Source organism: Sturnira hondurensis, unplaced genomic scaffold, assembly GCF_014824575.4.
Source record: "Sturnira hondurensis isolate 20B ecotype Veracruz unplaced genomic scaffold, ASM1482457v3 Scaffold0020642, whole genome shotgun sequence".
NCBI classification, from domain to species: Eukaryota; Metazoa; Chordata; class Mammalia; order Chiroptera; family Phyllostomidae; genus Sturnira; species Sturnira hondurensis.
In genome coordinates this window covers 4,226,227-4,251,783 of record NW_028093273.1, presented here as the reverse complement: position 1 = coordinate 4,251,783, position 25,557 = coordinate 4,226,227, and the positions used below count along the sequence as shown (strand labels likewise).

Here is a 25,557-nt window from a genome sequence, read left to right as displayed (position 1 = left end):
ATCATGGATGGAACTGGAAAAAGCATTATGCTGAGTGAAATAAGCCAGGCAGTGAAGACAAATACCATATGGTATAACCGTTAACAGGAATCTAAACAACAAAACAAACAAGCAAGCAAAATATGACCAATGACACTCAAATACGGAGCAGGCTGACAGAGACCAGAGGGGAGAGGGGAGAGAATCACAGGGGAACGGGGGATGGACTCACATGAACAAGTATAAAGGACACATGGACAATAACTAAGGTGGGGGTTGGAAATGGGAGGGAGGTGGGGAGCACTGTGGGGGGCAGGGATAGGAATATAAGACAGAAAACTGTACTTGAACAAGAATTAAATAAAAATTTTAAATTCAATAAAAAAGGAAAAAAAATGATAGCTTTGCTGGATAGAGCCATGTTGGATGTAGGTCCTTGCCTTTAATGACTTTGAATACTTCTTACCAACCCCTTCTTGCCTGTAAGGTTTCTTTTAAGAAATCAGCTGACAGTCTTATGGGAACTCTTTGTAGGTAACTGTCTCCTTTTCTCTTGCTGCTTTTAATCTTGGGTAACTTAATTATGATGTGCCTTGGTGTGTGCTTCCTTGGATCAAACTTTGAGACTCTGAGCTTTTTGGACTTTCTGGAAGTCTATTTCCTTCCAGACTTCCAGATTGGAGAAGTTCTCCTTTACTATTTTTTCAAATAAGTTTTCAATTTCTTGTCCTTTCTCTTCTTCTTCTGGCACCCCTATGATTTAGATGTTGGAACATTTAAAGTTGCCCTGGAGGTTCCTAGGCCTCTTCTTGTTGTTTTTTTTTTTTTTTAATTCTTGTTTCTTTATTCTGTTCTGGTTGAATATTTATTTCTTCCTTCTCCAAATCATTGATTTGAGTCCCAGTTTCCTTCCTGTCACTGTTGGTTGCCTGTACATTTTTCTTCATTTCACTTTGAATAGCCTTCACTTTTTCTTTCATTTTGTGACCATACTCAACAATTTCTGTGAGTATCCTGATTACCAGTGTTTTGAACTCTATTCCTGATAGGTTGTCTGTCTCTTCATTGCATAGTTCTGTTTTTGGAGCTTTGATCTGTTCTTGCATTTGGGCCATATATATTTTTTTGTTTCAGTGCACCTGTTACATACTAAGGGGCAGAGTCTTAGGTATTCACCAGCGTGGGGAAACCCATGTTGCTGCATTGTGTGCACATGGGGAAGGGGTCAGAGAGGGAACAATGCAGCTTGCTCCGTTCTCGCCCTGCTCCCCTGCAGCAGTCTTCCCTCTAGCACAAGACGGGGGAGGCTGTCAGAGCTAGAGCTCTGCAGTCAGACTGTGTGTGGCCAGTTTCAGCTCTTGCTAGTGATGTGACCCTGAGAGGTATCATCAAACTTTCTGTGCTTTGATGGTCATTATTTTGGTAATAAAAGTCATAATAGTACCCATCTCACAAGACTTTCATGAAAAATAAATGAAATAATGAACATAGAATATTTTTTACAGTATGCCTGATACACAGTGAGCCCTCACTAAATGCTATCTAATACCTAACTTTTGGAGATATATCTTTTAGAAATCATATTCAGGAAGTGTGGATGGTACAATAGGAAATCCACAAATCAAGGTATTGGTTCAGAAGCTCAAGGCTATCAATGCCAGCATCTACGGCATTCTCCTCATCTTTTCTTGATGGCTGCTGCAGCTCCAGCCATCATATTCATGTCAGATAACAGGAGGAAGGAAAGAATGAAGGAGGATGAGGCAATGCCTAAAGCAGTAAAGCAGAGGTTTTCTCCAGGGTGCCCACAAGAGTCCACTTATGATATATTCATCAGAATTCTGTCTCTTATGCAAGGCTCACTATCAGGGTATCTGGGAAAACATGATTTTCACGTCCCAACAAATAGAGTAGGAGAGACAATGAAAAAGAAAGATTGAATTTGCTTCCTATTTCCTGGCTAGTGTCTAGGAGTTGAGAACCTGCAAACAGTGACAGGGGAGATGTCAGAGTTAATATGTGGGCTGCCCTGAGAATATCAAAGGAGTGCTTGTCCAGTAGAGTTTTATGTGTCTGCTTTTTTAGCCCATGAATATCTTAGGTCTTTAATTCAGGAGATAGAGAAACAGAGCTGAGGGGTTTTTTTTGAGGCGGGGCATTGTTAATTCTCCCCGCCTTATTTGCTTTAAGTGATAAGCTGGACCTGTTTTCTTAATGTAAAGTCTGGCCCAGTTAAAAATTATTTTTTTTATTCCAGTCACATCAGCCATAGGGTTATTCGAAATACCTCCAAAATTTTTGTAGTCAATTTCTGTTCATCTTAGTCAGTCTTTCTGTGTGTGTGTGTATGCACATAGCATACAATTTTGTAAAAATATTTTTGTTACTATTGATGTCTAATTAGGAAGACTATTAGGAGTTGACATAATAGCCCAGGAGTTTCTAAAATAGATAACATTTACTTAAAATTCTAGAATGCAAGATGTTCAGTGATTTTCATTAAAAAGTTTAAAATTAAGGCAGAATGTTGAAAGTCCTTATTAAAAATATTCTTTGATAAGTGTGTAGAAAAGCATTATTTTAATTCTTTTTATTATTTTTTAAAGAAAAATGCTGTAAAGTAATTTAGGCTGCCAGTCACAACAGAGATACAACCAACTATTTTTATTGCCTGTCCAGTGGTTCAGTTGCTGGGTTTTGAGGAGAGAGCTCTGTAAGTCCCTGAGCTGTGTAAAAAAGGTTCTAAAACAGTTCCACTTGGCAGTTCAGTGAAGGGTTAAGTGTGCTCCAAATCCTCATTCTAGTGTGCGTTGGGTGCTGTACAGCACTCCACTGTCAATCAAGAACATTTCACCAGCCTCAGCTCCCCTCCATGACCAGCCATCAGGAGGGAAGATCTGCCCACAAACAGAGAGGATTTGTTACAATGGGTACAAATGGGTTCTTCCTCAGTCAGCTTTCTGCCCACGCCATTGGCTTGTTAAAACCAATCTTTTTGACAGATCTTGGGAGCATGATTATTTCACCAAGCAGAAATATACCAAGGCGTTGAAAATGCAATTTTGTTCATCTATTACAGAAACTAAAAATCATACGATTAAAATTTAGGAGCATAGAAGAAAGCTAATTAAAGTGGGCATTCATCAAATGGTCCTTCTGGATTCTGGAGTGATGGGTTGGTCATCTCAAAAAATCATAATGACTGTGGTCTTTGAGAGCCTGTTTTGTACCTGGCACTGTATATCCATTACCTGAAATTCATGCAGCCACCCTGCTGAATGTGCGTCCACATTTCAGTTTAAAAAAACTGAGTCCCAGAGAGACTTGTTAATTGTCCAGGGCTATAGAATTACTAGGCAGCAAGTCATGATTCACCCCAAGTCTTCCCGTCTCTAACATACAATTTTCGCCATCCTCACATGCGTAGAGACTACATTTATTATTGTTTTGAGAACAAATATAAATTAGAAATAGAAACAATGGGGGTGACAATGTCTTCTTGCCAGCCCAGGTCAGTTAGCTTGAAGTTGCTTGTTTATTCATGCCAAGTGCTGGGCAGCGAACACAAAGATAGCAGCAAAGGGAAAGTGACCAACGTCCTCTGGCTTTTCCTGCACTTGGGTTTCCCGCTGCTTCGCTGGGATAAGCTTAAGGAGGAAGCTCTCATACAATTACATCCGTCTACTTCAAAAGATGGCAAATCTTGGGGGAGAAAATAAGGGTCAGGTTTACATCCCAGATTGTGGGTTACATGAAGAGAGAGAGGCCTTTAGAGTGGCCAGAATTTAGTGTCGTGGAGTGATGCCTCTGGAGGAGATTGAGTGTTCAGGAGAGCCAGAAGAAACTTTCACTGTTGTGAATTGGTTTCAGTGCACGGGATCTCAAGTTAGTGTACTTCTGCCTGCCATTCGTCAAATGTATTCCCCAAGAGTTTACGTAGCAAAGTACTTCGAGGAGGTCATTATTGAGCTTGCAAACAAAATCTCATGTGTTTGTAAGGCTGATGTCTTTTAGGTACAATAGCAAATCCTGCAGTTAAGTCAGGATTCATAAAGAAAAGAAGGCACTTGAGTTTCAGTGATAGAAATGTTCTTTGTAAATTAGAAGGTGTCTTAAGTGGCTTTAAAGACCGAATTTCTGTCCCCTTGGTTTATACTAAATGCAGGGAATTGGTGAGTGGCACCATAAGAGAATGTAATAAAAGTTTGATGTGGGTGGTCACAAATCAATTTTCTCTTTTCTTTTTTTGTTTCTGCTTTGGTCCAGGTGTGGACAGGTTCTAACTAGGTGCCCAGGTGATGCCAATATAATATACCAATATACCAATTCTCCTATTGCCTTTTCCTGGAACTTCTGAATCAATGTAGAACACAAAACAAATCATGTGCTCCCATTATGACATGTACTCGGGCTCAGCGGCGCTGGCAGTCCGTTCAGGGTCTCCGTTAATTGATAGGAAGACTGGTTTCCCCTGTTGGATGGTCAGTACTTACTTTGTTCTTGAATCATCATTGGCATGCACTGGCTACAGCCAGAAGAATGTTTTTTACCAATCTCAGCAGGCTTTCAACACTTTCTGTCTCATCTTTGTTCCAGCTCACAGCTGATTCTTTTTCTCCACAAATACTAACTACTTGTTCCCATGTCTATTTCACACAATCTTAAGAAACATAAGAAGAGACTGGTTTTGTCTGGGATATTTTGATGAATATTTAGCTGGATAACTGCCGATCGGTCACGCAGTTTCCCTGAAGGTCTGGTCCACGTAACTGCTTCTCGTTGCATCCGCTGGAGCCATCCTCATAGTTAAAGAAGATGGCCAGTCAGGATTTCATTATCAGGATTTGCTGTCGCTGCTTTTGGTGATGGATTCTCTTTCTGTACTGAAATGTGTTTGTGTTGTCCTTTTTCTCAGTTGCCCCCTAAATGCCTGTGTTGATAAATCCATCAACTTGGGAGTGGGGCGGGTGAGGTGGAGGGAAGGTGAGTTCTTTTTTCTTTTTAAAAAATGCAGGTGAGTCAGTCACTCCAGACTCAGAATTGGTCCTTGTTTTTAAGGACCACCAAGCACAGATGTATTTCCAACGCTCAAACACGTGCAGAATTACCTGAGGAAACTCTTAGGGAGTAATTTTTTTTTAATTTAAGCTCTAGCAGTGATACAGAGAAGCCCAACAAGGAGGGCCAGACAGAATGTCTCTCCTGGGATCCCTCCTACTTCTGAACCAAAGGTTGCACCCGTGAAATGCTGGGAGCTGCTCAGAACAAGAATGTCATGCAAGCACTAGGTAGCGACAGTGTCGGCAATTAGTTGTTTTCACAGCTGGTGTTCGGGGTGAGGTCCAGTTGAGGTTCCCGCCTGGGGCAGGGTTTCCTGAGCAGGCTGTCAACCACACCAACGTGTGAGCACGTCGGGCAGAGTGACAAGCGTGTGACAGTAACGGTGGGAAATAATGGAGTGGCATGATGTAGCGTACAGATAAACCATATTATAAAAACAACATGACTTCTTACTAGTTTGATATCTTTCTGTTTGCCTTTGATGGAGTGTGCTCGTGTTAGGCTTTTGGAACCTTAAAGCAAGATTCAGACTCAAGTATCTCCTGAATTCTGCAGGAAACAGAAATTCGCCCACTGAGTTGAGAGAGACTGGGCAGGTACAAAAATTGTGTGACCATGAGAGCGCGATATGGCACACTTGGCTTCCTGATCCAGTTGTCAGAGACCCATGTGACAACCCACTGTGTGTATGTCTCTCTCGCCTTTGTGGGTTCCATCTGGAGATGGTGTTAAATGCTGGGGGACAGCGTGCACTCTGCAGCCCAGTACAGCCAGTTTGAATTGTAGCACTACCACTTCCTACCTGCAGGTACTTACTGTGTGTGACTCAAAGCCTCGGTTTTGTCATCTATGAAAAGGGAATAAAAGTTTTACCTACATCATATGATTTTTCAGATTACAGCTAGGAATGCTTGTATAACACGCAGTACCTGGCCAAGTGCTTACTAAATGTTGGTTATTTTTCCAAGGTCGTTAAAGGATGTAAAGCTTCCTAACAGGAAAAGATTACATATACAGGACTCCCCAGAAAATCGTGTATATTTTATTGCCTTGGAAGGTCACATCTTGCAGGCATATAAATATTACCCTTTTAGTGTATATTGTTATTTAAGGGAAATTGTCAGTAATTTCCAGAAGAAACCTGAGAGATGTGTGGTATAACTGCTTATGATGTTAAGGGACAGTGGTCACCAGGCTCCAGGTTCAGAGAAATGGCTCTTTTCCTCCCTGCTGGTTAGACTTTCAGCCTCTCGGATCAGGGGTGTGTAGCCTTTTGGCAGCTCTGGGCCACACTGGAAGAAGAGAGTTGTCTTGGGCCACACGTTAAATACACAAACTCAAACAAAAACAGAAAAATCCCAGTGTTTTAAGTAAATTTATAATTTTGTGTTGGGCCACATTCCTAGCCATCCTGAGCCATATGCAGCCCATAGGCCACAGGTTGGACACCCCTGAATGTATTGCTTTCCCCAAAGCTCTCCGGGGCTCAGTGTTCCTTTTCTTGGAGGTGAAAGGGGTCTTGGTTTTCAGAGGCCAGTGAAATGTGGGTCCAGGGCATCTGGCAGAAGGGGTGAGTTTTTTTTTTGGAAGGGGGGTCCTCACTACTGTTGTGAACTGCAGAGTTCCCGGCATGTCTCTGCTTCCTCTCTGTATGTGGTTTACCAGATGTCTGATAGTTGACAACTTCACTTGTACATCACCCCTGTGAGTGTAAATGCAAATAGGTTGTAAAACACGAACCTGAAGTATAAGTAAAAGCTCGCTCAGGATCCCAGCAGATTCTCCTATTGCCTTTTCCTGAGCTAGTTCGTTACCCTCCCCGGTTGGGAAAGATCACTCATTCCAAATCCACTGGTTCTTCTATTATCTTCTTCATTTTATTTTGGTGAAATTCAGGAAATTTTTGAAATTAAATCATTTTGGAAGTTGTGCATTCTCAAATGTCAGAGTAGAATTATCTGAGTGCCTGCTTCATTCCCTGTGTAGTTCCAATTTCCTGGAGCTAATTTCTTCCTTCTAATTACAAGCACTCTGAGAAGAACTAGCTTTTGCAGCTCAGCATGAGAGCAAATAACTCTTACTTCTTAAGGCTGAGTTGAATGCAGAAGACTTCCTGAGTCTGCCTGAATACAACTGCTTAAGGTACAAAGTAAATGTTCCCTGCTCTGTTACTGTTGTTACATTTTTAGTGCCAAAGTTCCCAAGAGTCAAAACCTTGTACTTCATATTGCCACAGAATCCTGCCTTGATGCGTAGGGTAACATTGAAAACTTGTTTCTTTTTCTGTTTGTTGCCCCCCTAAAGGATAAGATTTAAAATATGGAAGTTTCAACTGAATGTTAAATGTTATTTTTGAATCGGTAGGTTGATTTAGACAGGTTTATCAAATCCTAGTATACTTTTAGGTGCCTCACCATTTGTGCGTGATGAAATAAAACCATTTTCATGGATCCTGCTTTAACATAAGTGGCTGGAATGTTTTTCCAGACTGAGCTTTTGTTGTTGCTGCTTTTTGCTCCTTATCCAATAACTGCACTGGGGAAGGAGAGGCTGGCGTCGCGTCTCGGGCACAGCTAGGGCAGCTTCTGTGGAGACTAACATTCAGAAACGCCCCGGACTCCTTTCCTAACTTTCCTCTGAGTAGTGAGAGTGTACTGAGTAATTTTGTGATTCCAAATTAGTCAGCAAAGGGCCAATTCATGCTATTTGCTTTGGAGGCAGAACTTCCCTGCTTGCTGGGATCCATCACACACCCTCCCTCCCTTTCTTCGGAGTTCTGTGCCTTATTAGGCTCTAAATTGGTTCCTAACGAGTATTGTATTAAAATAAAACAAAAATGATTGTGTTTGCATCGTTCTCATATTTTAAAAATTCATGTGGTTGGGTTTTAATTTCCTTATTATTAAATCCTTTTGTTAATGTGACCTTAAACAAAATAGCTTAGATCCAGTCTTGCCCCCTCTGAAAACTTTAACAATGACAGTAATAGCTCTGCCTTCATTTCTCATCTGGGGTCATAAAACAATAGGTATTAGAATTCTATAGTACTTTTCTCTTCCTGTCTCTTTCATTTTCAAGCCACTAAGCAGGAGTTCTGGTTCATAATTTAGCAAAATATTGTACCATCCACCACTACTTAGTAGCTTATTATGCACGAGGAACTAAGTTGAGTACACAGCGTTCCTTCGATTTGGTAGATACAATGAAATACAATAGATGTTAGTGTCCACATCCTAAGTAGAGAAACTTTGAGAAGTCAGTTTCACACAGGTAGAAAATGAAGGAGCCAGAATCTGGTCATTGGGCCCCCTCTCGTCAGGAGACCACCCACAAACACATGTATATGATGGCTGTGATGGGGAAAATGGAGTAGAAAGTGGAGCACTGAGAATTAGCCACAACTGAATTATTGTGGGGAATCACTTGGTGAATTATATGTCTAACCACTATGCTGTACACCTGATACTAGTATGAAATATTCAAAGTCTAGGGTTAATGGAAAAATTAAATAAGTAAATGAATAAATGAATAAGTGAAAAGAAAATTAGCTATAATTACGATACCAGGGTGTCCTGCTGCCTGAGAGATGCCCACGTCTACCTGTGTGCATACAGTGGGGTGCAGAGACCCCCACATGCTTATCAGACCTCAAGGAAGGTAGTGAATCATTGTCTCCCCTCCCCCAAATGTTCTGACCCATCCTTTGCAAACATCCTTCTAAAATGAAGGTGGTGGACAAGAAACAGAATCACACATGAGTTGCATGATAATCATTGTAGTTCCTAGTTAAAGTAAAAGACTGTCATCACACCTCGCATTCCAGACTAAGTTGAATAGGCGTCCTGATTAGAATCCCGTGCTTGCACTGAGTCAGATGCCTTACCATATCTCTATATTCTTTGAAAAAACAAGTCTGTGTCCATGGACTTGGATTTGTGTTCTGCGTGTTCAGATCTTAGTGTTGCAGTTCTCCAACGAAGTTATCTTCTGTTTATGCTTTTAAGTGCTAACAGCTATGACAAATAGGTAGCCGATAATTAATTACAGCTACTTAGTGCAAATTTGGAACACTCCCATTGCTATCTGTGCCTTGGAGGCCAGCTTTGGGCCCTGTACATCTTCTTTTCTGTTAAGAAACTGAAAATGGGGATTTGGTTGTAGCTGACAATTTTTCTGTATCCCACACATGTGTGCAGAGTTTTAAACATCGCTAAGTTCTTTGTTAAATTACAAATCAATTGCCTGGCTATACATCTGAACAAGGAATGTTCCAGCGGCCTTCAGTTTTGGCTTTAGCTTATTGTAATTTCCCAATGATAATGCAAGCTTTTACACAATTGGCAGAAAAGGGCCAAAATCGGAGCCATTTTGTTGAGGAAACTGGAAATCCTCACCCTTTTAAAAGCTGAATCACACCGACAAGTATCACGTTATTTGTTGAAATGAAGGTTCAATTTCTGCCTCCCTCAGACGAATGTCACTTCTCCACGTTGAGAGCAAGAGCGGCATTTGGCATTTGTTTGTCCCGAACCCAAATTGCTGACCCTTCGTTTTTAGTACTTTGCCATTTTGCTTTCGCTTTTTAAATTTGCTTGTGACTCTGCTGCCCCCATCTTTTTTTTTTTTTGGTACAATGATTCTTACCTTGTCTTTCCCCAGTCCGTTTCTGACCTGGAGAGACGTGCAGCATGTTATTGTCAGGACTTCCCGTGCAGGACATTTGAACGCTAATGACTGGAAAACCAATGCTGCTGGTTTTAAGGGTGAGAACTTCTTTCATATTCTGTCACAGGCAAAATATTTTTATTTTTCCCCCCGCTTAAAAGGGAGAGCAGGAACTAGAACCCCTCAAAAGAAACTTTAAATTTTGTGCTGACACACAAAGAGCTTGATCTTTTAGTGAATAAAAGGCAGATTCTTTTTTAAGAAATGAAACAATACATATAAGGCAGATTTCCTTGGCTTCCCACGTCAAATGCCAATTTCTTAAAAGATAACCAACTTCCATGAATAGTCGACCTGTGGGGCTCCTGATTCGTTTATTTGCTGTCATTGATTATCTGAGTGCTATTTGTAAGAGTGTATTTGAAAGTTCCTCACCTTCCATAGTTACTGGCCTTCACTTAGATTGTAACTGGTGCATTTTGTTCACTGGCGTGTAGCGCTGGTAGTTGCTAGGCCATCCTTTCTGTACATTGTCTTTGGTTTGGTTTCGTTTCAACTTTCACAAACAGAAAAACAGGCATACTTCTAAGACATCAGATAAAGTCAAAATTCTTGTGAAGCTTTATAATGTGCAGTCTGTATGAAATTGTGCGTGATATATATATAATAAGTGCCATTTTCCCATGGCTGATAGAGACCACACTCTCCTTAACTTGTCTAATGGTAGCCATCCTGTTTGTTGTCATTCATAACGCATGCTATAATGAAAAGAAACTACATAGATAAAACAGATGTCCTAAAAGTCAGTATGTTTACTCAGGTTGCAGAGGACCTGAATTTTTATCCATGAATTAAGTTACACTAAAGGTTACTTTTTGTCATATCTGCAGACTTAGATTTACTCCCAAATAATCTTTGTATCATTACATAACCCTATGGATGGAAACATCTTGTAGCATAGAAAATATCTACTTAAAAATTGGGCGTCTTATCTTCAAAGCCTTGGTTACAAGCTGAATAACCCTGGGCAAGTCATTTAATTTGGGGGGCCCCTAACTTCCCCAACTTAACCATCTTAGAAGCTGGATAATATTATCTACATATGATATCTTACATAGGATTTTGATATGTCCTTAGTGAATTATACCTGATGCATGCAAATATTCATGCTGGAAATATAAAATGTAATTTAAAACACGATTTGCAAATAGCTTATTATATCTCATGTTTAGACGAAACCTATAAATATACCAGGTAACCAGCACCATATAAAATAGTTCTTTGAATAATATCCTCCCTAAAAACTTCCCTTCATTTTAGAACAAGAATACCCCTTTGCTTTTGAGGCTCGCCCATACCTCTCCATGCCTGCAAACTATGTAACTCAGCAGTGTTCAATGAGCTGTTAATCTCAGCAGGTGTGCTCGTTGGGACCACATTTTCTGAAGCCCCAGTCAGGACACTTGATTCCACAATGGCAGTTGTTATGTGCGGCATCAGAAGTATCAGAAATTTCTATTATTCTAGGAATTCACAGTGTAATGTGCCAAATGTACGTTTCACTTTGATTAGCTTACCCGTGTTCCCAGCTCCTACTATATTAATCAGTGAGGGTGGAGGGTGGAGGTTTGGGAGGGAAGAAGGGACCAAAACGTAACCTTGGCTAGTTCAACACGGCAATGAACTTCATAGCAGAAGGTTCGCAGACTAAGTACATTGACCTCCATGAAGCTGAGGAATCAACTTTAGCCCAAATAAAAGTCTTAGTTTTTACTTAGTCCTCTTTGGCAACTCAGAAGGAGCAAATGGTTCTAATAAAAAACGCAACTCTTTTGAAAACCTCTGTTGGTTTTGGAAAGGGGGAAACAGGATTTAGACTAAATCACCAGATCCAAACCTGATTCTGAAGGGGGCTGTGCGCGCCTTCTGGCAAGGAGAAAGGAGCGTTTTACTATTGCACGTGGCAATATTTAGTATAATATTTCACTCTTCTCTTAGATTGCTGCCAAGAGTAACAATTAAAGTTCACTTTTTCATAGATGAATTACCCTGAACGGTCTGAACTCCCAGTGGAATTGTTTTGTAATTTTGTTGATGGCAAGCCCCATATTTCATCCAAACATGATCATAATAAGAAGAATTTTTTTTAAAAGAAGTTATTTTCTTTCCTACTCTAAGCATTACCATTCCCTCCCTAGCGTCCCACAAATAAAAGTGATTAAGGCAGAGGCTAGCAGGAGGAGTGATGTGCTTTGCGGAAGGAGAGAATGCAGGTCACTAGGACTGGAGAAAGATGGGCTGACTTTTTATGAAATAAGAACTTTATGAAAAAAAACAACCCCAAATCACTAATTCTTGGAAGGGGTTCATGCAATGAGAGCTCAGCGAGAGCTCATATTTTAAATTAGGTCAGCCGGCTTTTGCAGGCCTTCCTTAGCAGGAACACATGAACAAACATTTCTCCTTAGACGGAAGGAAACGGAAGTCGCCTCCAAACAGAAGCGTGCAGCCATGGGTGCGCTCCCTCTTCCCAGGCAGCTCAGTCCTAACACTCGGTGGGAGGTGGGACGTGCGCACGAAATGAATTTGCAAACACCTGTGCTTCCTGGGGCTTGCTTTTTGTGCCCTAATGTGGAACAATTTAACTTGTTTGAAGAGTGTTCTATTTTTTTAAAAAATGAGAATCATCTCAGGGATTGCTTGGCAGGTGCTCATCAGCAGCGCCTCTGTCAGGACTAGCCTCAGAGTCCGCTTCTCTTGGGGAAAGCAGAAGCAGCTCAGAGTAGCAAGCAGTTTGGTTTGGGGCCTCGCCATCAGTGGGCTTAAGAGTCATGCGTATCACTGAGAACTTCAGAGAAGGCAATGCCCTAAAGACTACCTTCTCACAAAACACTGCCAAGGCCATTTCACACAAATGTTTTTTCTTCAGAAACACCCATACGTATTGCATGCTAGGCAGAGAACACAGCAGGTGATCTGGACCGGCATGGGCCTCTCCCCGAGGCGGGCTTGGTCCACAGTTACCTGGAAAACAGAAGAGATTCCCTCCAGAAGTAGCTTCTGGCTTCTTGTTGGCCGGCATGAATAGGTTCTGGTTCAAGCTAGGAGGTTGGCCTTGAAAAAGTGAAACATTGTGGCTCTCTGCTAATGGGTCTGTTGGTTTCCCAAGTGGAATTACCCATTCCCGAGTGGAATTACCCTGGAGTTGGGTACTGATGAGCCACAGTACCCACCTGAGCCACCCAACTGGTTCTGAGCCACTGCACAGAAGCTCCTTCTCCCCTCCCTGCGCTCCCCTTGTGCTCCATGACCAGCGCTGTGGTGAGATGAGTTCACAGTGAAGGGACCCCGAAAGGCAGAGGCCCCCCATCAACATTTTGATGGATTTTAACTTTTAACCAGTTTAATTGAACTAAGATTATTCTGTCCTGCTGCTGCTGAAGTAATCGTAATAACCTGTTAGAGTGTAGATGTCTTTGGAAGATTTGCTTTTCAAAATAAACATAAACCAATGAATTACCTACCTATGAAAGCTGACTAAAGATTATTTTGATCATGTTGTGGATAATCTCAGCCAAATTTCAGACACTTTTTCACTTTGAACCTCCCCCAGATAGAGCTTCTTTAAAAAATAAGTGGAATGAATATCACACACCTATCAAAGAGTCGACTTGGGGTTGTGCGTGAGAACAGGAAAGCGTTTGACCAGATGAGCAGGTGCCATGGCCACCCCTGGAGAACCGAACTCCAAATTCCAGTGTGTTGCTGCTGACCGACCCTTGCAATGCCAGGAGATGACTTTGCCATTCAATTGTCTGGGATTACTTCTTTTTCCTTTGATCTCTTTCCTCTCCTCTTAGAAAAAGTCTTTTCTGTTTATTTCTTCCCCCCCCCCCATACTTCCTTGTGCTCCTTAAAATGCACAAACCAGCTGTAGAAGTGAGGGCTTCTACCATCTGGGTGGTTTTCTTTATGGAATTGAATGTATGTGGTCTCTTCATTTATTTATGCACGGACATTTCCTGAGCACCTTCAGCACGCCAGGCTTGCGTGCGCATGCTGCCGTGCCCCCCAACAGTGGCAGTGGAAGGACATGTCAGAGGCCCAGTGACATCACTTGATCTTATCCGGCCATGGTGCAATCTACGTAAACAAATTTACACTGCACCTTTGTTTCCCCTTCAGTCAAGCTGCAGGGATGTGCCAGGTCTCATTAATTAAGTGTCCTGATTGTTTTCCCATCAGGTAGAAGCATCCCAACCTCGGCAGCAGCAGGCGTCTAATGTAGAACTCTTTTGTGACCTGCGATGCACATTTTGACCAGCTCTGTTTGTGATACACAGTGTGTGGAGCCAGGCTGAGGACTTTAATTCTGCATTCTTCTAGAATCCGTAGCTGGTCCTACTTCAGGAAGAACTTAGCTGTATGTTGTAACCTACTCCCTTCTTTCTACTGCTTTAATCTGAGGGCTCTGCCCCTCCCCTACCCCTCCCTCCCCCAGTCTCCTGGGCTGTCTGGGCTGGCTCTTTCCCCCAGGTCCTTATCTCTGGTTTGTGGGTGCAGTTATATTTATAATTGAATGCATGCAACATCAGTGCTTTAGTTTTTTTCAAAGTGTTTGTATTGGATTATATGACTGTATACAGTTAAACGCTCTTAAATCTAGGAAGAGGAATAGACGTCAGATAATAAATTAGGACCTTCTGTCATCTTTACTAGGCGAAAGAATGAAAAAAATGTCATTGAAAATCAAAAATGACAACTAAGTGAGCGAGGTTACCACGCCTTCCATTTCACTGCCCTCCCAGACTATGTAAGTCTCTTTTTTTCTACCAGCATGTCGCTGAAACCTCCCCATCCCCACTGACTCTTTCTTTGACCACAACTAAACTACTAGATTTTTTTTTTAATTTCTAACTGACTTCCCACCATGGGAAGAGCAATTGACAGTCTAACATGACTTCTTAGCCTCCAAGGCCTTAACGTGTAATAACCTTTATTACTTTTAATTGCCATCATTTTATTTCCACTGGTAGAGCTGGTAATTTTAAGATGTTCCAATATATTTTTTCATACCTACCTGTGTTGCTTTTGGTTTGTAACACTTATTTAAAAGAATTAGAAGTGCTGAAACTATTGGGCATGCCATATGTTGAATTGAAAGATTTTGAAATGTGGTTTGTGTGTGTATAAAGCTACCTACCATGTGGAAGCGTAAAGCTGTGCTGTACTTTATTATTTCACTGTACAAGGAATATTTCATCTTTGCTACCTAGCATGTTTTTTTTAAATATTTTATTTACTTATTTATCTTTAGAGGGGAAGGAGAGAGGGAGAGAAACATCAATGTATGGTTGCCTTTCGTGCATCCCCTGCTGGGAGTTGGCCTGCAAGGAACCAGCTTGCAACCCAGGCATGTTCCTTGACTGGGAATCGAACCGCGATCCTCTGGTTCGCAGGCCCGAGCTCAATCCACTGAGCTACACCAGCCAGGGCTTTTGCTACCTAGCATGTTGATGCGATGTCGGTGGCTACAGTTAAGGCTGCATGATGCACCTTAGTTGGCAGACTGCACAGTATCATCTGTTTGGAGGACGGGCGGAGGTACTGCTCACCTGGTCAGCATCAGGGATGACAGGGAATCAGACGCTTTGCTCCAGGCCTGCTTTCATTTGCATAAATAAGCCCTCGGTTTTTCTCCCCTATAACACAAAGGAAAAGGGGACTAGAGTAAATGCATTTGGTTCTACCAAATAAAATTTGTCCTCTGGAAATGGCACCTGATTTTCCTTCAAGATTTTGTTTTATACCATTGTGCTCTATAACTCATATTCATTTACTATGTATTAACTTAAAATCTTTCATTTTGTGTTTATCGACCACTGGGTATATGAGCTTATCTTCCTCCTCACTTATAAAAAAGATATGAATCACACATCATGTAGAGATTTTACCTTTATTCTTTTGTCTGGTGGATGAGTCACTTAAACATCTGTGTGGGAACAAGAACCCCTGACAGCAGACGCCTTGATCTTTGCTTAATCTGGAGTCTCGTATCCGAAATATGCCCTTGCCCCATCAGTGTTCAGCTCTGCCTTCAAATATGTGAGGTTTAGAAATGTTTTCTGCCGATGAGAACTGTGGCTTTCTCCATGCTGCTCTTTGTATGGTAGTGTCAGTTTGGTTACACTTTGGGGTGTTTTTTGTTGTTGTCTTTTTCAACCCGGATAAGTGCCTAAGTTTATACATAAGTTTGCATGTGGGTTCACACTTAAAATCCATCTTCCAAATAGAATTAAAATGACAGTTGCACTATTTGACTGTTATCTCTATACCAGATATAATTAGTTAATGGAGAGGATTACATTTGGAGAAAAGTTCTGTGGTTTTGCCACAGCCCTGAGGCCCTTCAAACTCTACTACAGAATCTGTCATTGACATTTTCTTTGGCCTTTGAGGAAGCCAATGAACGTTTTTGTGCTTGTTTTTTTTTAAATGTGGGCGACTAATACCAAATGTAATGAGAGGGCTAAGTTGAATGAGAAGTACTTTGAAAATGGAAAACACCAAACTTAAGAGTCTTAAAAGTATATTTTCATACACCACAGCTGTCTACTCACTGAAATGAGGATAAAGATGTGGAACTCTGTTGGGAATGAGAATGCTGTTTGGGGGCTGGGGATAATTAGATTACCTTGAGTGGGCTAGAGAAAATGTATTAAGGACTTTGTAACAGATTTACCACTACTCTGCTTGAATTTGACCTACTAAATCTTAAAATTTGTAATCAGTTGCTTCAACATGGGAACTAATGATAGAAATCTGAACTGATTGCAGTTATTGAGGTCCTGTCAACTCTCCAGTCATCAATATACAATATAAAAGCCGGGTGTATAAAATATGAGTTTTAACAATATGCAAAAGCCTGTATGCTTGACAGATAATCAATATCTCTTTTTGTGTGATCACCTGATGATACTCAGTTTTATGAATTTTAATGAGACTGGACTCCCTGGCTATTTTTTAAATTTTTTCACTACCTGAGTCTGGCTCTTCTTAATGGTAGCGAGTCTTGATATTTTCTGGTTGCAGTTGATAGTTTAGGCAAAGATGGAAATCGTCAGGCCCTCGACCCAGCGATCACAGAGGGCGGTCGAAGAGGCCTGGGGCTGCCTTCAGGGCACCAGTGTGTTGTGACTGTAAAGTAATGAACGGGTTTCTTGGGATCACTAACAACTGGATGCAGAGTCCAGTTCCAAAATAGGATACCCACAAATGATGTAAACCAAAACAGTCTTGTCAGAATATTCTCTCTCTCTCTCTCTCTTTCTTTCTCTCTCTCACACATACACACACTCTCTTACAGAAACTTTTAAATTCAACAGTCATTTTCTTATATGAGGTTTTGTATTTATTTAATACAAAAAAACCCTCAGCATATTGTTTCAGACCCTAGGCTCCAAAGTCAAACACTTGGGACTGAATCCCAGCTTTATGAACAAATTTATCTGGTAATCTACATGTATTCTTCATCAACTTTATTGGAGTAAATTTACAGGTAATAAAAAGCACCACTTTAAGTGTACAAGTGTACACACATCCATGTGACCATCACCACAATCGAGGTATAGAACATTGTCAGCCCCCAAATTTCCTTTGTGCCCCTTTATCACCCTTAGTCCCTCACCCCACCCTGTGCAACCAGACACACTTTCTGTCACTGTATATTAGCTTGTCTTTTATAGAATTTAAGTAGGGTCATTTGAAACAGGCTTCTTTGTCTCCTAAATTATTTTTAAGGTTTATCTGTGTCCTAAGTATGTGAGTTGGTTCCTTTCTATTGCTAAATGGTATTTCACTGTAGGGATGTACCACAGTTTGTGTCCTTACTTTTTCATGGGCGGGTTTATTGTTTCCAGTTTGGGGTTGTTGTAAAACTGGTGTGAATATTCAAGCACGGGTATTTGTGTGGACAGACTACAACTTTTTAAACATCGTACTGCCACAAAAGGGCCTCTAATTTAACAGAGACGCTGAGGAGCAGGGGAGCCATCCTCTGGCTGTCAGACGTGGAGCACGGCAGGCCAGGCTGACAGCACATGCGAGCACGTGGCCAGGGAAGAGCTCAGAGGCCACTGCAGCCGGGGTGGCGTGGACAGGGGGAAGGAGGAGGAAAACAATTTCAGATACAGAGTGTAGCAGTTCTTCATTCATAGCATGCACTCAGGTCAATTATCGTCCACGTGTCATGCATCGTTCTCATCCAACATTTAGTATTGGGTCAATGAACAGTTAATGTTCTGTAAGATTTTTGCATGATAAAAAGTGAACATGTGTATGTATAGATATGCAGAGAACTGTGGCCAACAACACACTGCGTGCAGCTTAGAGAAATGAAACCAGTTCCCCATTACTTTCAATTGTTAGACTTACTGCTATATATTCTCACATTTCTTGGAACACTGCTATTCTGACCTTCGTGCTCTCTTTGATCTAACTTGGGCTGTAGTTTTCATTTGTCAGTGGTTTTAGTTGATGATTCTGGTTAAAGGGTTAACTTCCTTAGTTTCAGTCTCTGCTTTCCTATAAAGCTGCTTAGATTTCGATAAACAATAGATGGGCTTAAAAGTATCAAAAAAGATATCCTGCTGATCACTAATGAATTAGATTAATGTCCTACAGAACCTAGGTCAGAAACAACAAATGTAAGCAGGTGGAAGACGTTTGAGGACATCAGATCCACTCTCGGGAACGGAAGCTTGTCTGAAATAGTTTCTAGAGTGGTTACTCGGTTCCAACAGACGCGTTGTGTTGTTTATTGGCATATCTTGGAGGACAGGGGACCAACCCCGGAGGAGCCAGCTCCACTGAGAGCCACGGGCAGGGTAGGGGGCCCAGTGCACCAAGGGCAGGTATGGTGTGACGAGGAAAGTGATTTAAAAGAACTGGCAGCAGAGCGGCTGGAATCCTAGAGTGAGGAGTTCTCTGCTGGTTTGAAATGTTTTTCAGCCGTTGCTATGACTTTGAGAAAGTGAGTTGGATTGTAGTAATAACTTTCAAGCAAGTGGATTCTAGTTGCTTATCTGATGTCAGAAAGAGTTTCATTCCTTAAACTGGTGGTGTAAATCCAGTGGTCCTATGATATGCGCTCCCAAATGACAGGTCTGTAAGGAACTGACTTGCGAAAATGGATGAAAACCCTCTTGCCGTGGTCACTGTATGTGATCTCGGTTCACAATTACGTCCTTCTGACTTAAGGCCTGTGGCGGTCAGTGAAATTTGCTATCATCTCATGGCCGCCTCCTAAATGAGAAGAGTTATAGAGCTGGGATATATAATCATCTTTGCTAAATCCTTTTTTTTTTCAAAGCGGAGAAAGAAATGCTTTTTGAAATAGCTTTCTAATAAATCCAGGGCAAAGGGTGTGGTGACATGATTGCTTCTTGAAAAATGTCCAGACAGAGATTATTCTTTGAGAAGGCTTCCCAAATTTCCTTTGACGGAAGTCTCTTTGCTGGTTGTTATCATTCACCGTGACCTTCAGGAAGCCACTTAACGTCCGGTATTTGAATTATTTTTCACATACAGTTGCAGTCTTTGTGTTTGCCAGCTGACTTTGCAGAGATGCAAACAAGGCAGGTAATGGAACTCTGGCGAACGTCTTGAGTTGCCAGGAGACTGTCGCAGGTTGTGTGACAGAGGCAGGCCCAGTTTAAGAATTCCTTGCTCCCTTCTTTGAGGTTTGCCTGCATGTTCTTTGGCTTGGCCATGAGGCTAACTTACAATCATCTGTAGTCCTAGGAAGCTCCACTGCTTTTCTGAACCCGCCAGAGGCTACAATGTGTATGTTTTCTTAATATACTGTTTGAGATGGTTTTGTCTGGAAATCGTTTGCTTCTTTTCATCTTTTACCCTTAGAAGTATCTTCAGAGCCAAGGCAAAAGCTATATGTCCAGCTTTGTTCTAGAATTCAATATCATGCATCTCAGAAACCCAAAACCCCCACTTAATTCCAGCCACGCAGGATGAAAGAATCAGAGGAGATGGTTCAAGATGCCAAGAAATGGCTAGGAGTCTGTGATAGGGCTGCCGTGGTTGGTTGCACTGGAATCAAGCTCCACTGGCCAAGCCGTGTGCCCCAAATGGGATGAAGTCCACCTTCGGGAAAAGGGGGCCTTTCTCTAACTCACACCGTTTCCACCTGAGTAGCCCTGTGTGTGGGGAACTCGGTTGTACTTTCTCCCACAATTATCAAAAGCACAGGCATATTTTTAAAGGTATCTGTTGAGAGATGGTTTGGTTCACTTTAACCTTTACTTATTGCTTTGACCTTGAGACACACAGAAACTTTGTTAGCAAGTAGCTCAATGTTATCCAAGTTAAATAGAGTTTTCCAGAATCGGAGATGATTTCATCACTTTCTTTAGCACCAACTCTCTTGACAGAATTTGAGGTTAAACCTTAGAATTGGAAGCATGTGTGAGTACTGAGCACAAATCTATCATTCTTTTCAGATTCTTTGTACATGCTCCCTTTTTTCAGGACCAAAGACGATTGAAGCTTCATGAATTCAAATGTCTAATTTTTTCACTGGGGCCAGTAGACCATTTATGTTTGGGATGCAGAGGCCTTAGAAGTACTAACTTCTGCAGGCTGCACGGGCACAGACATCAGGCCATGGTGCGCAGGCTTCACTCGGAGCCTCTGGGGTTGTCGTCAGGCTGTCTTTGGAAGGTGCCCCCTGAAGACCGTCTTTTCCTCCGGAGAAGAGGGCTTTCCACGTGAAAGGGGGAAATGGGACTGAGGTGTGTAGGAGGAACTCTGTTGCTCGTGTTAGCACGTGCCTGTCAGTTCAGACTCTGGGGTCAGCCTTCACAGCACCGGCTGCAGGGTCCGTTCGGCGTGGCCCAGCAGGGACACGCAGCCGTGACTTGCCTTGACCACACGGCACTGCGGAGAATGGGCACTGCTCTGGCTTTGAAAGCTGGGTGGGGAGCAGTAAGGGAGCCCAATGAACAAGAGACGAAAGAGCCTAAAGAACATCACGATTACATCTTTTTAAAGCACACTGTTACTAAACATGTCTTAGTCATCCGTTTTTTCTGTCCAGAGAGATCTATATATTGGTGCTGGTGCCTAATAATATAAACCAGAACCAAAGACTCAAAAGAAATCCTGAAAATTAATCCTGCCCCAGTCCTACGCATGACTTCCTAAGGCCACTGCGTCTAGCGAGGTACAGTTACATGCCAGGCGGTTGCTTTGCAGAATCCATCTGGATCCATCTTCTGTGACATAAATAGGTCCAGACTTCTCTTTTTCCTAGACTCTCAAGTCACACTCCTTGCACATGTTCACATGTTGCTAGCCATAGGCATTTTAGAGCAATTTAACTTCTATCACACATCCCAGTAATGGCTCCAGCAGACTTCATTTGATGGTGTTTTACCAGAATAAGACAAGGTACACCCATAAGTTTCCAGGGTCATCTCTGAAAGGGCCAAAAAGGAGGACATTGTGATTGCCGCCGGATGTCAGCAAATGGGAAGCTTGCCTGGCCACTCAGTGCCATCTTTGCACCCGTGCATGCCCGGTTAGCTCTCATAAGACGAAATGGCTAAGCATGAACAGAACATAAAGTATCTTTTCCATATTAATAAGGTCTCCACACTCAGGAAAAATCCCTGATAGAAATGATTGAAGAAGGTCATTTCTCAGTAAGAATAGTGAGAAGGGTTATGGGCCAGATGTTCACTTTCCTTGCAAATCCCATGTATTTCTTTTCCTGCACAGGATACTTTAGTGAGTTTTGAAGGACAGAGCAGATTTTAGGCAGCTGATTTGAAGAAAAAAAAAAGAGGATAAAAATGCTCCACTGTTCATTTGTGATATATGGATAAATACCTGAAGTGATTTGCCCTCTTTACGACCTTGTTCTTTTGAGGCTAATACTTGATTTGAGAAATGGGTTGAAATACACACGGTGTGTCTTCTAGACAGCAGTAACCGATGGGCACATACATAGTACAAGGAGATTCTGAGTACTTTGGGATCGAGTCCCTGTGAGTTTGGATGAGTTCTTGTTTGAAGATGTTTTAAATGTACTTTTAGACAAAGGTGAAGGGAGGGAGAACGAGAAGGAGAGAAACATCAGTGTGTGGTTGCCTCTCGAGTGCCCCCTACTGGGGACCTGGCCCACAACCCAGGCCTCTGCCCTGACTGGGTTTTAAACCAGTGACCTTTGGGTTTGCAGGCCAGTGCTCAATCCACTGAGCCACACCAGCCAGGATTGGGTGAGTCCTTTTAAAGTTCCAAGACTTAAGTTTTTTTGGGCTCTAAAATGTAAATAATATTATCTTGTCAATGGGACCATTATAAAGATTTCATTAGGTAATGTGTAATAAAATGCAGATGTAAGATACTATTTTTATCTCCCCAGAAAAAAGTTTCTACTAGGCATCTTATTTTGGGAAGCATGCTTGATACATTGAATTCACTTCACCTGTAAAAGGTTAGACAAAATAGATTTAAATGGATTTAATGGTAACTTCAGTGCCTTTACTATTGCCAACATTTTAAAGAGTTTTTTTTAAAGATTTTATTTATTTATCTTAGAGGGGAAGGGAAGGAGAGAGAGAGAGAAATCTCAATCTATGGTTGCCTCTCGTGCACCCCCTGCCAGGAACCGGGGACTGGCCTGCAACCCAGGCGTGTGCCCTGACTGGGAATCGGACCGTGGTCCTGTGGTTCGCAGGCCCGCACTCAATCCACTGAGCTACACCAGCCAGGGCTACTATTGCCAACATTTTAATGAAACATGACTTCGTATCTCAGCTCAGTCAGACCCTTATTCAGCATTAACAGTGCATAGAACTTAATTCCTGGACTAAAGTGGATTCAAAAAAAAAAAAGGAAACATCTAGGCCAAATTGTGCCTGAAGAGTGCAGGATGGCATATCCATGTGCTAATTATGAGAACTTTATCTTTTAAAATACCTTTATAAGAGAAGCAAAAATGTGTGCAACATGAAAAGATGTTGGCGTGAGGGAGGGGTGTGTGGACCGTTCCTGCGGAGACGCTGCCCCTGTGGTGGAGAGGAGAGCCTAACGTCAACCAGCTTTATCGGTGGGTCTTCTGGGAGGGTGCTGGGTCTCCCAAATCCCCTCCGGAAGTGGTTCTCAAAGTAGGGTCCCTGGAACAACAGTATCAGCATCGCCCAGGAACTTGTTAAAATTGCAAATTCTGGAGCCTTACCTGAAAACTGCTCATCAGTGGGGCTCAGCAATTTGTGTGCTTTGGCAAATCTTCTGGGTGATTCCAACGCACCCCAAGGTTGGGAAGCAGGGACCCAAGTTGTTATCCACTGTGTGTAATGAATTAACTTCTTTCTCGCGCCTTTGAATGAATAATGCTAATGAAGTACCATCGTTAGAGGAAATGAAAAAAACAGTTTCTCGAATCATTGGGGTTTGGGATGCTTCTTTGTTTTTTAATCAGGTAATGAATCCATTTGTGAAAGGTGCTCTCAAAAATTCCCATTCTTTGTCAGTCAGTCATTTGTTCCCAGCAACACGTGCTCTCCTTTCCATCAGACCTTAATCCTCTGTTTTCAAACTTCGTATCCCCAGTCTTGCGGGGGTGGGGAGGCAAACTTTTCCATTATCTTTCTGCCTTAAATCTGTTCTCCCTTACACAAGTAAAAATTTCCAACTAGTCTAAATGAGCCGCTTCCATCTCCTTACTGTTCAGGCCCTCTGTAATTCTCTGCAATTTTCCCCCCTTCCACCTTTGAAGTGAAATTACTCTTTGAGACTGCAACTATTCCTACTTGCCAAATCAGAAGGTTGCGCTTGTTTGTCTCTGGGATTTTATGCTTTTGATCCGCCCAGTCCAGACCTCCTTCCCTGCCTTTTGTGATGCAAACCTATAGCTGATTCCTCCCTCACGCTGATTCTTTTCTCCCCACTCCTTTTCCCTCAGCCTGGCCCTGAGGTCAGTTGCTGAGGTGGCGGGACCCAGAGCCGGGACCCAGAGCCAGGGCACTGCCTGCTTGCTCTCTCCAGCAAGTGAGCTCGCACTCAGTGTCACTGCTTTTCTTTCACATCCCTGCCTGCCTTTCCATTACAAGGGTCACCTCCTTATTAATGATTTTCATCTTTACATCTTCAACACCAACTTCATCTATTACCCATCTTGAATCTCTGCACGAGGCTCTTCCTAAGATGTTTAAAACTCAGAACTTCCAAAACAACCTGTGAATCATCTTTTACAAAACACCTTTCTCAAACTTTGTAGAATATCAGTTAAATGATGTCCTTTCCTTGATCCTTGGCCACTCATTACCTCCAGTGAAATCCATCGCTGTGATTCCAGACCCTCGTGCTACTTCCTTGAGGAAGCCCCCTGGGTCCTGTTCCCATTAGTGACCTGCAATTACCTCCACAAATCCAATTCTTACTTAAGAATTTAAGAACCATCTCAAGTCTTATTTCTGCTTAAAGCTTATATCGTCCTCATTAATGGCCTACTTTTCCAAGATTTTACACAAATTTCCTTCTTATTGTCCCTTAAGCCAAAAACTTGAGTTTTAGGTAAATGAGCAGGAATGTTATGGTAAGGTGATAAGCCTCATGTAGTACTCGAAACTTCTAAAGATAAGTGTTGGCTTTCCTCCCACTGAAATGGTGACACTTTCAGTTGCAAAGAATGACTTCGTTTTTTCTGTCACTGTTCTCTGTGGTCATCATACCAACAGCGAGTATTGGTTACATTTCCGGTGGGCCATAGCTGTGTGGACAGATGCAAAATAACCGCATCTTTGCAGCCACTGTTAACCACTGAGTATGAAAAGGCACCGGAAATAAATAGCAGCTAGATTTTCTATTTCTTTCGATTATGAGAATTTAATGAAAAAAAAACAAAAGTAAGGGTAAATTAAATGAAGAGTTATTTAAAAGGTGAGTAATTCAGCCCTGGCTGCTGTGGCTCACTTGGTTGGAGCATCATTCCATAAACCAAAAAATAATGTGTTCAATTCCCAGTCAGGGCACATGCCTAGGTTGTAGGTTCGGTCCCTGGTCATGGGTACATATGAGGCAACGAATGGATGTTTCTCTCCCTTCCTCTTTCCCTCACATGCCTTCTCTCTAAAATCAATAAGCATGTCTTAGGCGAGGATTAAAAAAAGTGACTAGTTCACAAGTGAGAATGTGGCTGGTCTGGTAATTGTTTGCTCGGGTTATACACCAATTTCCAGACTGGGGCATTGACAGATGGTCGGTCCCATCTTCAATCAACTTTTCCTCAAAGGCCCTTATAGTATAGCTTTTATCTTGTTCTCACCTCTGTCCAAACAAGCTTCATTTCCTAATAAACATAAGCATAGTTGTGATCTGCATATGTCCTGTGATCCATGACTAGGTCTCCCCAAGTGGGTACAATAGTTTTCCTACCTCCATTCAAGAAATACTAATCAATTACTCTAAGCAAAGTTCTTGCTCATTATAACCATACTGGAAGCAAATAAGAGGAATGTCCAGAGAAAATACTTTGATACTGTTTTTCTTACAATGCAAGGAGGCCCTTTAGAGAAGGCAGGCATATTTCCTTATCTTAATTCTGAAAATGAAAAAAAATAGTAAATATATATTTTATATATGTATGTATGTAATAGAGTGTATATGCATCCATGTATAAGGAAGTCCACTGTGCATGGAGAAGAAGGACTGAGCAGTGTTTTTCCTACAATCTCCTTAATTCGTCTGTGCAAAGAGGAGCCTGTCTGATTACCTACAGCTGCGGACCAAACCCATCCCGAGAGGAGCTTTGAAGTACAGACCTGCAGACAGCCA

The 25,557-nt window shown here is 41.9% G+C and overlaps 1 protein-coding gene across 4 annotated transcripts in view; it reads left to right on the top strand.

Annotated features, from left to right (window-relative positions):
* Positions 1-25,557, top strand: part of PCSK5 (proprotein convertase subtilisin/kexin type 5) — a 424,235-nt gene that overhangs the window by 210,371 nt on the left and 188,307 nt on the right. For all 4 annotated transcript variants that reach the window (XM_037030322.1, XM_037030321.1, XM_037030323.1 and 1 more), the window contains one exon: positions 9,700-9,803. In XM_037030322.1, the coding sequence (XP_036886217.1) occupies positions 9,700-9,803 (104 nt within the window). The remainder of the gene's footprint in view (positions 1-9,699; positions 9,804-25,557) is intronic.